This window comes from Semicossyphus pulcher, unplaced genomic scaffold (assembly GCF_022749685.1).
Source record: "Semicossyphus pulcher isolate SPU_LCO1_2020_fin unplaced genomic scaffold, fSemPul1.0.p SCAF_12, whole genome shotgun sequence".
NCBI lineage: Eukaryota > Metazoa > Chordata > Actinopteri > Labriformes > Labridae > Semicossyphus > Semicossyphus pulcher.
In genome coordinates, this window is record NW_027211626.1 from 23,218,631 (window position 1) to 23,230,682 (window position 12,052).

At 43.1% G+C, this 12,052-nt stretch overlaps 1 protein-coding gene across 1 annotated transcript in view; it reads left to right on the forward strand.

The window, feature by feature from the left end:
- The window catches only part of znf318 (zinc finger protein 318), a 42,876-nt gene that overhangs the window by 21,872 nt on the left and 8,952 nt on the right, over positions 1 to 12,052 (forward strand). Inside the window, exons 21-28 of the mRNA XM_069659097.1 lie at positions 626 to 1,237; positions 5,889 to 6,169; positions 8,242 to 8,351; positions 8,677 to 9,244; positions 9,597 to 10,809; positions 10,933 to 11,039; positions 11,126 to 11,225; positions 11,364 to 11,674. Of these exons, the coding sequence (XP_069515198.1) occupies positions 626 to 1,237; positions 5,889 to 6,169; positions 8,242 to 8,351; positions 8,677 to 9,244; positions 9,597 to 10,809; positions 10,933 to 11,039; positions 11,126 to 11,225; positions 11,364 to 11,674 (3,302 nt within the window). The remainder of the gene's footprint in view (positions 1 to 625; positions 1,238 to 5,888; positions 6,170 to 8,241; positions 8,352 to 8,676; positions 9,245 to 9,596; positions 10,810 to 10,932; positions 11,040 to 11,125; positions 11,226 to 11,363; positions 11,675 to 12,052) is intronic.

Genomic DNA, 12,052 nt, shown 5'->3' on the forward strand with positions numbered 1-12,052 from the left:
GTGTTGATAGTGAGCTCACATGATCTTTGAGTGCAAGTGTGATCTCAGCTCTTTGGGCAGAGAGTTCAACACTGCATTGTAAATGGGTGATAGGTGGTGTCTTAAGCTAGAAAAACCATCCTTTAACAGAGGTGGTGGCCTAACATAGTTTACTTCCTTGACATCTCTTTTGAACCAACAGTCTTCTATGGCCAGGATGTGAACCTTACTGTCTTCAATCCTTTATATGTTGGTGGACAGCTGAGTCCTGACCTGAGGAGCTGGCTCCCCTACCACAGTCCATAGTCAGTTAGAACTAAAGAAGCCTTTCGGATGAGAGGTGAAACGTCTGCAAGAAGTCCAGTTGCCTTTTGGATTAAGCTTAGAATTACCATGACCTGGATGACTGAGAACCTTCACAGAAATGAAGACCATTCTAAGTTTGTTCTATGGCTGTGTAGTTCAAAACACAAATACAGGCCAAAGTCTACAGACCAGTTTAACAGTTCTTCTTGAAACCAGCTAGTGGAATAATGTACAGTCCAAACTTTAGAGGTCCAATGTAAGAGATAGTTTGGAATCAACTGCAAATGCAAGCAATTTTAAGGCTATGGAACTAACAAATATATTCTGTTAAAATTTCTAGGCAAGCCAATCAGCACTGAGCCCAAGAATGTTTGGATTTGTGGTCACTCGCTCGTGTATTGGGCAGAGTCAAGGGCCAAGTCTCCGGAGGTAGGTATGCAGCTGGGAATGGACCCCAGCAAGGTGGCCATCTGGTGGAAGGGCATGCAGGGCATGACGTGGTCCCAGCTACTTCCCCAGCTCCACCAGCTAAAGGTCACTTGGCCCAACCCTGACGTCCTCATCATGCACTTGGGCGGCAATGATCTGAGTACTGATAGTCCCACCGACCTGCTGGCCTCCGTCAAGAAGGACCTGACATCAATGAGAAGCATCTTTCCACAGTGCATCCTTGTGTGGTCAAACATCCTCCCTCGGAGGGTGTGGAGGCACTCAGCTGACAGCCACGAAGTAGATCTGATCCGAACCACAGTGAATCGCAGGATCCAAAACATAATTTCTGAGCTGGGCGGCACCTCACTGACCCATGACAACATTAGGTGTGGCACAAACACAGGTCTGTATCGTGCAGATGGTGTCCATCTCTCCCCTAAAGGCATTGATGTTTTTAATTTGAATCTGCAAGATCTTCTGGAGAAGTGGGAAATGGAGGTGAACGCGGCCTCAGAGAACTGTTAAGATGTGTATCTTTTTCTGTTTTTCTGTTTTAATTTCTAATGACAGGCAGTCGCACTGATAATGTCTGCAACAATTTTTTTCAAGCTCTTAACTCTATAAAGTTTCTAGTCTTGTTTGTAGTATTAGTTGTCTAGCATTAGTCATGCAGGAACTATAAGCTGCTAAATATGGAAAACAAGTCTGTTTTGAAACAATAAACTCGGTATCAACTCATCTGCTGTTGTATTTCATTCTTTTCATCTTCTTTTTGAACAGGATGTTAGAACCTGCAGTGAGATCTTTTTACAAACTTTTTGTTGATGTTATTGCTATAACATGATACATGATACATGGACAATGTTGTTTCTACTGCAGGCAAATGTGATTGAAATAAAAGCTTGCTATCAATAATCCACATTTTATTATGAACGATGGTGCTTTGTTTTTCTGTCTTAGTTAAAAAAAAAGAAAATAAATTCAAACTGTAAGCGGTGTTGAACGGGCCTTCGCACCTACTCACACTGGGTGTGGCACAGATGCGGTGATGTTACAGGAACAGAATTCTTAACCAAGTTTAGAACTTGCATGTTTTGCACACTGCACAAAAGATTTCCATGTCACTGCCTAGGTCTACTCTGTACAAAATTGTTGATATGATGCCAGAGTGAATATTTCAGAAAAGAAATTACCATCTTTTTCAGTTATTTACTGACAGTACATTAACAGATGCCTCAGACAAAATGAATAACCGAATAACCACAGACCTTGTTAGTTGGGATTTACATCAAATTAGCACTTCAAACTCACCTTCACTGTAATCTAGTATTTAGTATATACGTTTCATTTGTGAGTGAATATCATTGAAGCAACGAAAGCGTTATATGCATAAGCAAAAATTGTAGTGCTAATTTGATTTTTTAAAACATTGGGATGATTATGATTTTATCACCCAGCACCATAGGCAGTCACTTTATTTGTCACTGACATTTTAAATCTGTGTTGTACCTGTTGGAGCCGACCAGGTGAGTTTTTGTTTTCTCTGCAGATTCCAGCGCAGGTGAAGCTCAGGAAGAGTCAAGGAGCTTATGAACTGAGTGCTTCCACCAGACGCCTATGCTCCTTCTGAACTGCTGAAGAATCCACAAAAATGTATAGAAAACCTGCTATTGTCCTTTTGTTTTGGTTTCCCATCCACAGAAAACAGCACTTTATTACCAGGCTCAAACTAATTTTAAAAAGTCTGAATCTTCCTTTTGTACATAAAAATATCTTCATATATTTATTTTTTTACACTGCAGTAGTTCATTTCTTACTAATCAATGTGTTAAGCATGAACACCCTTCAGAATAACAACTGTCCAAACTACAGAGCCAAAATGAGCTAAGTGTTGCCCCAGTCTAACCTCTCTGATCCTCCACTGCTCTGTTCAGTTTTTATCCAAAAAAACTTACCACCCATACGTTTCTGTCACGTAAATAAAAGTCCATATGAATATGCAACATATAAGCACAAAACTGAATAACTAGCTACATTTTGACACCAAAGCCCCCCAAGACTGGTTTTATAATAAGGTAATTAAGCATAACTTGCTCAAGGCGCTTATGCCCACATACTGCCTATTCCAAAATTATATTAATTGATGCTACTGTGGGAAACTTCGATTTTGTGTCCATCTTGGCTGTGGACAAAGCAGAACTTCTCATCTCATTGCTGATCTTCTCCTGTACATCTGTAAGCAGTGTTCTCTAATGAAAAATCTCATCCTGCTTCCTCTTTACAGTCAAACAAATCACTCACTGAATCTTTTCTGTGGAATGGTAAACAAAGGCTGTTTTGGCAGCATGCTGTCAATCTCTTGGTTTGACAGCAACTCGGTGGAAAAAGTCAAAAGCATTCAAAATAACTACATAGAAATAGTCGACCTTTTTGCTGATAGTCATATAGATGCATCAGTTTTAATTTTGCGGTTTCATAAAGATGCATCAGTTTTAATTTCACGGTTTCATAAAAAGTTAAAAAAAACTCCTTATAAGACCTATTAAAATAAGCCGAACAGTAAGTTTGAGTTTTGGGGCCCTGGGTTTGTTCCCCCCCTTGGATTTGCTGCACCTTTTCGCCTCATGACCCATTATAGCCAAGCAATTCAGTGTTTCTAGTTTGCTACACCATAGGATCTTTGTGTCTTCAACATCATGTTTCCATATTTTTTTACAGATGAAACTGAAAAGGCTTACTGTATATTGCAATAAATAATTTTTTAGAAAAAGTTAAAAAAGGTCTTACCTGTTAACCATCTCGTAACCCTAGGGTGGGGGAAACAGTGTTGCATGAGCAGTGATGCACTTTACTGAAGCGTTGGTGAAGCTAAGGCTCCAACTAGCAATTATTTCTGTTATTAATTCATTACAGAAAATGCCAGCCACCTACCACAGTTTACCCAAGATAATGTAAACAGATGTTTTTTTTGTTGGACAATAGATATTTGTTTTATAATCAAATATGTCGGAGAAAAGCAAAGAATCTTTTCATTTAACAAGCTGGAACTTGGTATTTTTTGGCATTTGTGCTTATAAAATTACACCATTGATTAAGACTAAAAAAAAATTACAATTATAATAAAAAATAGTCTATATGTACATTTTAAGTGCAGTGTAATTTAAAACATACAATACATACATCACATTCTGATTTTAAAAATAACAGAATTTACAAAAACTGAAGAGGTTCCACATGCTTTTAAATACACTGTAAATACTTTGTCCTCCAAAAGGAAGCTGTATGATTTGTACGTAAAACATGTAACACAGAAACGGTCCACTGTTTCTACAACTTTGTTGTATTCACTTTTTAACACCACAGCAATTTACTTAAGTACAGTTTTGAGGTACTTGTAATTTACAGTATATTTAAAGTATATTACTTTTATGCCATTTTCTACTGGTATTCCACATCTCTGAGGGAGGTGTTTTAATGACATGTCTTGTTACTTTACTGATCAAATATTTTACTTAAAAACAAAAATGATCATCTTATAAAATGATCAATTTTTATAGATTAAACTACACAATAGAATGGTAAAAGCACTGTCAACATGCTCTAAACTATAAAATGAACCATATACAGTATCCATTCTGTGTATTGAGTACATATAGTTGAAAATCCACATTTACTACTTAAAGTAAAATATTTAATGCAGGACTCTGGAAAAGTTGGACATTTTGAATATCAGATTAATGCTCTTTGTTTTGTCACATGTGGCTTAAATGTTCAACTGTCAATATACTGCTAGGAGTCCTTGTGTTTTTATTCTGACAATAGCAAAGATGTAAATACTTTTCTACTATCTGATGTATTGAGATACCTGTTATTCAATAAAAAAATCTCTAAAATGATTATAAGCTTTCATGTTTCTGTTAAGGTAATTATCTGGTGTTTTATTTGAACTAAATATATTGCGCTACTTTAACAGACACAGTTCAGTCCATGTCATATTTTCTAATTAAGTCTCTTTGTTTATTGGACATTTTAAGTACTGGTATTTCATGTTTAGAAGATGTTACACTTTACTGAAATACCTCAATCTTGTTATAAAATTAATCTTTCACCTTCTTTTGGAGATATTTTGGGGGAAAAAGTACCCTTTAGTCAAACTCACTGAAATACTGCAGATGTTTTTAAAAGCAATCAGCCATATGATTATGACCACTGACAGGTTGAGTGAATAATATTGATTATCTGGTTACACTGGTACCTGTCAGTAGGTTGGATACATTAGGCAGCAAGTGAACATTGAAGTTGATGTGTTGGAAGCAGGAAAAGTGGGCGAGTGTAAGGATGTGATTTTGACAAGGGCTAAATTGTGATGGCTAGATGACTGGGTCAGAGCATCTCCAAAGCTGCAGCTCTTTTGCTGGCGCTCCCGGTCTGCAGTGTTACCAAAAGTGGTCAAAATAAGGAAAACCCCTAATTCCCCAGATCTCAATCCAATTGAGCATCTGTGGGATGTGCTCGACAAATAAGTCGGATCCATGGAGGCCCCACCTCGCAACTTGCAGAACCTAAGATTATCTGCTGCTGACGTCTTGGTGCCAGATACCTCAGCACACCTTCAGAGGTCTAGTAGAGTCCACGCTTTGATGGGTCAGGGCTGTTTTGGTGGTAAAAGGGGGGCCTACACAAGATTAGGCAGGTGGTTCATAATGTTATGGTTGATGTGTGTATTTATTTGATTTTTACTTGAACCACAATGTCCCTTGAGTAACTTTGATTCAGATCAAGAGTATGCCCAGTTGTCATGGAGCATTATGAGAGTCATTTTAACTTTTGATAAAAAAATAAAAAAATAATGGCATCTGAGGAAGATCGTGGGATGTGCTTGAGAGCTCCAGAACAGTTACAGAATGTGATTTTGTCCATGGGATGAACCATAGACTGACTGTGATTATGTTTATACCGTATTATTACTGCAGGGGGCAGCATCCATTTGTTTCGCTCAGTAGAAGAAGAAAGAGGAGTTTTGTGTGCATGGAGAGCCTAATCGAGGTTCCGAGAATATATATTTTTATAAAATACCTTAGTAGTTGTTTGAAGCATACAGTAAAGTGTCTGCAACTTTGAGTTTTGCATTAAATAAGCGCTGCAGACTTCAGTTGTTTGACTGCGGAAAGTAAACGAATCTCTACGGGAGGAGATGTACCGCGGTCGGCCGCCGCAGCGAGGGGGCTACAGGCCGCCTTTCGAAGGCCGAGGTCCGCCGCCTGCCAGGAATTACCCGGCACCGAGCTACAGAGACGACAGGAACCGGCCCAGGCCTCCGTATCACCCCGGATACCACGACCATGGTCATTCAGACTCCTACCGCCGCTCCCCGCCGCGCAGGAGGTACCCTTCCCCTGGGTCAGGAAGTCACCCAGGCGGAGAGTACTGGGCTGGTGGTCCGCAGAGAGAGGTGAGTCAACCGGGCTCAAAATACGGGTTATGATGACATGCAAATCAATATGATTGCAAACAAACTGTGGTCATTCGGTCTCTCTTGAGGATGCATTTCCGTTAAGGCATCTTTTCAAACACCCCCGACAGTGTGTGTTTCCTAGCATCCGTGTATTACACCAAACTCCATTCAAAGAACTATCGGTTTACCACAGCCTTGCTTATCCATTGTGTAGATCTTGTGGATCCCCAACTCTAGCGTTCGTTATTATATTTGCCAAACCAATGCCCGACGTAAACCACCAGTAACTTAACTACATCAAATGTTTAACTTGTACTGTTGTCCCTATCAGTTGCGTGCTAGCTAACGTCAGCTAGAAGCCAACCGACTTTTAATGTCGGTGATTCTCTGTAACGGGTTGTTTCTTTCCAGTTATCTAAACAGTTTATTCAAGGGACATCAATGTTTGTAATTAATGTAAACTGAATGTATCTATGAAGCCAAGTTTCAGTAAACTGCTGGATTTATGAATGGAGTTCTGGTTCCCATACAGGAGCTAACCCAAAAAGTCGACATGGAAAACGATAACAGAGGACACCACCGGTGTTTTTGTTTTTTGTTGTTGTAGTTTGCTGACCATTCAACAACTTGTTATAAACGGACTTAATTGTGTTTTTACTGTATTGGTGGACTGTTTTATGTTGGACTGAGTTAGTCACCTACATACCCTTTTTTAAAGGGTCAGTTCACTCAAAACATGCAAAACGCATTTTCTCTCAGTTTGCTCTGAGGGGGGTCATAAGCCAGGTTTGGGTTTTAGACTGCTGAAGATTTAAGATCTTTTGTTTTATTTATATTATTACTTAATCTGTGTATATATATATGTATTTTTGATAAATCTTCCATTAAATGTCTAGACGCAGTGAAAAACATCCATCATGGTCATGAGTCCGACCAGCAGCCCAAAACTAAAAGAGATTCAGTTCACTATAGAATATCTGACTCTGTTTACTCCTGTTATTAACATACGTCATCATGGGTGATTAGATGGCAAATGGACAGCTCTAGCTACAATACAGGTCACACCTGGCATTAGAATACACCTTCCCTCATCCCTGTTTGCGATTGGCCTTGAAAAATGAAAGGCGCTATCCCCACTGAATCAGTTGGAGACTTGATTTGTCCCGTATGTTCCTGTACAGCCCACTCTATCAATAAATCACATTTACACATGCTGGGCTTATGGCCCTGGACAGACTCGTGAATATGCTGCTTAAAGAATGTGTTCATATGCAGCCCAGACCACCTCCAAATGTAGTTTGACTGGTCGGATCTCACTTATCATCTGTCCCAATGCGTCTATATTCTAGCATTACACTTGTGATTGAATAAATCAGGATGCATGTTAATACCAGGTGTTCCAGATAAAATGTGTAAGATCCAGATAAAGTGACCCCAGACAGAGGTTTGGATTGATAAATAAATTAAAACATTTTCAATGCGTTTTTTTGGGAGAACCATACTGGAAAAGAGTTACGTTCAGAAAATCCATCATGTTGTAATTACAACTGTACAAATGTAAACCAATTTACCATTTAATAAGGTTGTTAGTGACACCTGTTAACCAGGTAAACAGAACCTATTGTCAGATTGTTTGTTGATCACAAAGTTATAAGAATCCAAATTAACAGCATCAGAATTAAAATATCAGACCATTAATCACTTACTCATTTGACAGAAATACAGCAAATACTGTCTGGTACAGCTTCTTTAATTGTAAGTTACATATCTTCACGTTGGACAAAACAAAAAACCCCTCTGGTCTCTTGTATGTAGGAACAGGCAGTTGTTTTAGCATTCTTCTTTCACTCTGAAAAAGGCTGCTGATAATTTCAGACTCCACTTTCATCTACTTTAAAAGGTGTGTTGGGTGAGGAACTTGTTCCACCTGGTGGTCATCTGGTGATCAGGTGTGTTGGCAGAGCAGCAGCTGCAGAGATGAAAGCACCAAGGCTACATGACATATGTGTCTAACAAATCAGTGTGACACACTTATAACTAGGGTGAATGTTATTTTCTGTGTGTTGCAGAGATCTCCCTCACCACGTGGACCCGTTCCCCTCGACCACAACCTGGTCATTACGGTCGGCAACGAGCTGACCGGACCTTCTGGCCCCGGCCCCTCACGCCATCATGACAGGTAGTGGTGATAACAATCAAATAGTCTTGGCCTATTAGAAATGTCAAACCACCAGGACTAGACTCAAACCCTGGTACTATGAGTATGAATGTGATAACTGATTGACAGTTGGGCACTTTACGTAGCAGCCTCTGCCATCAGTGTATGAATGTGTGTGTGAATGGGTGAATGTGATATGTATTGTAAAAGCCACTTTGAGTGGTAGCAAAGAGTAGAAAAGTGCTATATATATGTACAGTCAATTTACCATTTACCATTTAAACATAGTATGAGAAGCACAAACTCTTTACTTGTAAACTTAAGTCAAACTCCTGTTTTTGTGCAGAGATTACCCTCCTCGCCCCGAGTATGAGCGGAGCAGGAGTCGGGCCCGAAGCCGACCTCACAGCCGGAGTCGAGAGCGAAGTCCGGACCGGAGCCGGGCCAAGAGTCGAGGACGGAGCAAGAGTCGAGCTAGGAGCAAGAGTCGGCCCCGCAGCCAGAGCCGCAGTCCAGAAAGGAGCAGGGCCAAGAGCCGGGGCCGGAGCCGGAGCAGGAGTCGCAGTCCGGATCGGAGCCGGGCCAAAAGCCGGGGTCGGAGCAAAAGTCGCCCTCGTAGCAGGTCTCGAAGCAGGTCCAGGTCCAGAGGACGGAGCCGAGGAAGAAGCCCGGGGCGGGGCTACGGCAGAGCAGTGAGCCACGGCCGCAGTAAGAGCAGGCATAGGAGCCGCAGCGCCAGCAGCAGCTCGAGCTCCAGCAGCCGCAGCGACAACGACAGCGACCAGAAATCCAGAAAAGAGTTCAAAGAGCTGGAGACGGCTCGACGCAGGAAGGAGCTGGAGGAGATGCTGAGTCTTCCCACCAAATCCATCCTGAAGAAACGCAACGACTCCGAGGACTCGCCGTCACTCAGGGTAAGACCTCTGACAACAAGCCGGCTTTATCATGAACAAAGAAAAGAAACACCACCTACCTGTCGAACGCAACATGTTCGCATGTGTGCAGGTCAGGCAAGAGGTTTTCCAAATTTAGCAACTTTTATTTGTAAAAACACAAATACATCTTTTAAATGTATATTTAGAGTAAGTTAAAACAAATACAACCAGTGTATGTTTTAAATACAACCAAATGGTTCTCACCTTTGCAGTGATACCTGTTATTCATTTAAAGACTGTATTACACCCAATCCGTAATGCAGACACCATGACAGCTTCAGGAGATGATCTGTGCATGGAGATGTCACGCTGTTTTGTTTCTGTGTTCCAGAGCGGTGACTCTCCCCGAGGTGTGGAGGGCTCCAGTATCTCTCGGGTGGCCGACCAGCTGCTGCAGGCAGTGAAAGGCATGGAGCCTCACATGGTTGCCTCAATGCTGTCAGAGTTGCGCTCCGACCCGCACATGGCTCAACGTGCTGGCCTTGACGCAGAGATTAAAGAGATCCTTAACCTGCTTGGGGGCCAGGCTCAGGAAAAGAAGGTAGACGACATCGATGACGAGGAGAAGTTCCTGTATGGAGACTCAGAGGAGCCCAGGCTGCCACCGTCTTCTGAGCCGGTCCGACACCATGGACTGGATCTGTACGGAGACGTGACGGAGGACGCACTGTACGAAGACTACCCCCAACAAATGTCTGTCAGCGGTAAGATGTACGGCCTCCCTGCGGGGGCCTCACCTCACCTTCCTGTTCCCCCCACAATGGGGGAGGTGGATGTAAGGTATGCAAGCCGGTCCACCATCAGCCCCAACCAGAACATCACAGTCCAGGTTACAAACCCTGCCTTCCCGCCAGGGACGGAGCCACTGGAGGAGAGTGAGCGTCAGGCAGTGGAGGAGTATGAGAAGATCCAGGACCTGCTGAAGACAATCGGCCTAGACTTGGGCGTGACCGAGATCAGCAAGATGGCTGCCAGGACTAAAGAGCGTCTTCATGGTAACAAGCCGCCTCCAAAGACACCCACACGCAGACAGAGGTACTCCTCTGGCAGCTCTGACGGCAGTCGGCGCAGCAGAGGGCGCAGGAGGCGGAGCCACAGTGGCAGCTCCAGCAGCAGTAGCAGCAGGAGTCGCAGTCACGGCCAGGGGGGGCGGGGGGGAAGCTGGAGCAGCGACGATGGACACGAGAAGAGCTCAGCTCCGCCCAAGTCCCACAAAGACAGAGACATGAAGGAGATGAAGGCCGAGCGGAGCGACGCAGCGCCACCACTGCCTCAAACAACAGATCCGAACTCTATCCCCCCTCACCCTGGGGTGCCCATACCCACCTACCCCCCCTCACAAGTCCATGGCATCATGCCCCCCAACTACCCCCCGCCAGGGTACGGCCAGTATGGAAACTACCTTCCCTACATGCACCAGCAGTGGCCGCCCATGTACCCACCCCCAATGACGCTGCCTCCCCAGACCAGCCCTGATGAGTTCCCCCCCACACTGTCCTACAAGCAGCCCTACGACAATCTGACCCCTGAGCCGGGGGCAAAAGGTCAGTGCTAGTTCAACTTAAATGTCAGGAGCAACTTAACAGCTAGAAGTTGTTACGAGATGTTTGTTTCCATGCAGCAGTTGCATCCGGATTTGAAACTGGTGCTGGTTGTTGTGTCGGCAGGTCTGGTGAAGAGTTCTGTCCAGGACGGGGAGAAGGGGAGCTCTAAAGTCAGCAGCCATGACAGGAGAGTGTCTGAGGAACAGAACAACGAGAGCCAGAAACAGAAGGTTTGACCTTAATTTATCACCTTCAGTCATGACGAAAAATGTTAGTTCTTAATCAAAGTGAGCATCATCACTTTGTCTGTGTTTAGGTTCTTGAGGAGAGAGAGAAGCTGAAGCAGGACAGAGAGATCAGGATGAAGAAAAAAGAATATCTGATGAAGGAGCTGGAGAGACTCAGGAAGCAACAAGGTGAGTTCACACGGAGATATCATGATCCCCTGCTTACCCCTACAGCCAGTACAGTCTCACATTGGTTTAAAACAGGGCTGTGCTGGATGTCAGTGTTGTTACAATCTTATGGATGTTCACATGTGTTTGTGTTTTCAGGTGAGCTCCTCAGGAAGAAGCGCAGGGAGAAGGACGGACACAAAGACCCCCTGCTGCAGGAGATCACCCACCTGCAGGAAGAGGTCATGACTCAGATCTCCAACCTGCGCAAGGAGCACGAGGCCGCCGAGAAGAAACGCAGCGAGATCGACAAGGTAGCGCTCATCCTAGGCTTAAACCCGTCCGACCGTCCACGCAGGACCGGCAAGCTGGCTGAGGACCAGGAGTACCAGCAGCCACCGGAGAAGAAGAAACGGGATGCTGAGAGGAGTCCTGAGGGGCGGCAGGCAGCCAGCAGCTCCACCATAAAGGTACAGACACCTGCAGGGGAGGTAAAACAGGAAATACCTAGGAGAGTATCTCTGAATCATAGCTAGGGCTCACTACTTTTTTAATGGAATGTCTGCTAATTTAGCAGAATTTTTTTCCTATTTTAAACAAATCTTTTAAAACAGTAAGTATGTTAATTTTGTAAATATATAACATAATATTAACGTACATTTAGTCAGCTGGTTTACATTACTCATATTAAGGGTCAGATATGACTTATGAAACAAACATTGAGAAGGAAAAAAGCTAATTATAATTATAAAAGAATTGTTTTTCAGTGACCTGTCATGAAGCTTATTTGTTTGGTTATAAGAATGATGGTATCAGCTACTTCAGTTTTATGTTATTGTTCTTTGCTT